This window comes from Brassica oleracea, unplaced genomic scaffold, assembly GCF_000695525.1.
Source record: "Brassica oleracea var. oleracea cultivar TO1000 unplaced genomic scaffold, BOL UnpScaffold04936, whole genome shotgun sequence".
Taxonomy (NCBI): domain Eukaryota; kingdom Viridiplantae; phylum Streptophyta; class Magnoliopsida; order Brassicales; family Brassicaceae; genus Brassica; species Brassica oleracea.
In genome coordinates, this window is record NW_013621459.1 from 1 (window position 1) to 899 (window position 899).

General features: G+C 36.0%; 1 protein-coding gene across 3 annotated transcripts; it reads right to left on the reverse strand.

Annotated features, from left to right (window-relative positions):
- Positions 1 to 118: 118 nt before the first annotated feature.
- LOC106322016 (chaperone protein dnaJ 10-like) lies at positions 119 to 899 on the reverse strand. 3 transcript variants are annotated; one of them, XR_001266192.1, is made up of 3 exons: positions 788 to 899; positions 622 to 702; positions 119 to 481 (listed from the first exon to the last, which is right to left on the reverse strand). XR_001266192.1 is itself a non-coding variant. In XM_013760212.1 (3 exons), exons 1-3 carry the CDS (start codon positions 863 to 865, stop codon positions 345 to 347), a joined length of 249 nt encoding a protein of 82 aa, XP_013615666.1. In that variant the 5' UTR covers positions 866 to 893; the 3' UTR covers positions 119 to 344. The 3 variants fall into 3 exon arrangements, 2 of the variants coding, with proteins under 2 accessions (XP_013615666.1, XP_013615665.1); XM_013760212.1 differs by having other exon boundaries at positions 119 to 434; positions 788 to 893; XM_013760211.1 differs by having other exon boundaries at positions 119 to 434; positions 604 to 702; positions 788 to 893.

An 899-nucleotide genomic window follows, 5' to 3' on the forward strand; every position in this document is an offset into this window, starting at 1 on the left:
TTCACATGGATGCAGATCACCCGGTTTGGTTTACAGAGTCCGTATGAATCTGTAATAGTTGAAGACAAAAAAAAAAAAATATTTACAGTTTCTAATTTTTAAAATCTAAAAGCCAAAATCAATACTATGCCGTGGCCTTAATAGGGGTTAGGTTTGATCTATTGATGAATCATTTTCTCAGAAAACAATCTCTACTACAAAACTGTGAAAATAATTAAAATAAAAAGACCAAAAGACAAATCCAAACTTGAGACGATAGCAAAAAGAAAAGGTGGAAAAAAAAAAACAGCCATTTAAATTCCGGTTTCTCTCTGTTTTATAGCTGGCGAAAGATAATGGGAGTTTCAGGACGTCGCCGTTGAAGAACCTCCGGTGTCCAGTTTCACGGCTTCGTGACGTAAGCTGCTTCCTCTGGTGTACGGCTTCTTAGCACCCTAACAGAAACAGAGAGATGCACACGGTCCTAGTTTATACATTGGTTCTTTTATAAGAATCAAAACAACAACAACAACAATCTTATTATGTTAGCAAAAAAAAAAAAAAACAACAATTTTATTATCAAAACTCAATGAGCTTCTCTGTTATGTTTTAAAAGTCACGAACCCTTTTCTTTTTGCTCACCTGCAAGATCGTTCCAAGTTTCCTTAGTCCTGCGGCTCGAGCTCTAAGAACATCTTTGGAAACACTTGGATCTCTAAGCACCTACGACACAAAATCAATATTTAATTTAAGCTAGTACTAAGAAAGATGGTTGTTATGTAAATAACGCAAGGTGTGAATCTCTTACAGATTGGCAGACATGAGAAAGAGTTGACTCGATGTCTAGAACATTGATTTGCCAAAGAGACTGAAGCAAAGCATCCATTTTAGCTTCAATGGCTTTCTGAATATGCTCCTCT

Bases quoted from the DNA above. Each gene is read 5' to 3' on its own strand.
- LOC106322016 (XM_013760211.1), bottom strand. From the start codon at position 865: ATGGATGCTTTGCTTCAGTCTCTTTGGCAAATCAATGTTCTAGACATC. The intron at 703-787 runs GTAAGAGATTCA...TTTGTGTCGTAG, and splicing joins TTTCTCATGTCTGCCAATCT to GTGCTTAGAGATCCAAGTGT. The intron at 435-603 runs GTTCGTGACTTT...TGTTTCTGTTAG, and splicing joins AGGTGAGCAAAAAGAAAAGG to GGTGCTAAGAAGCCGTACAC.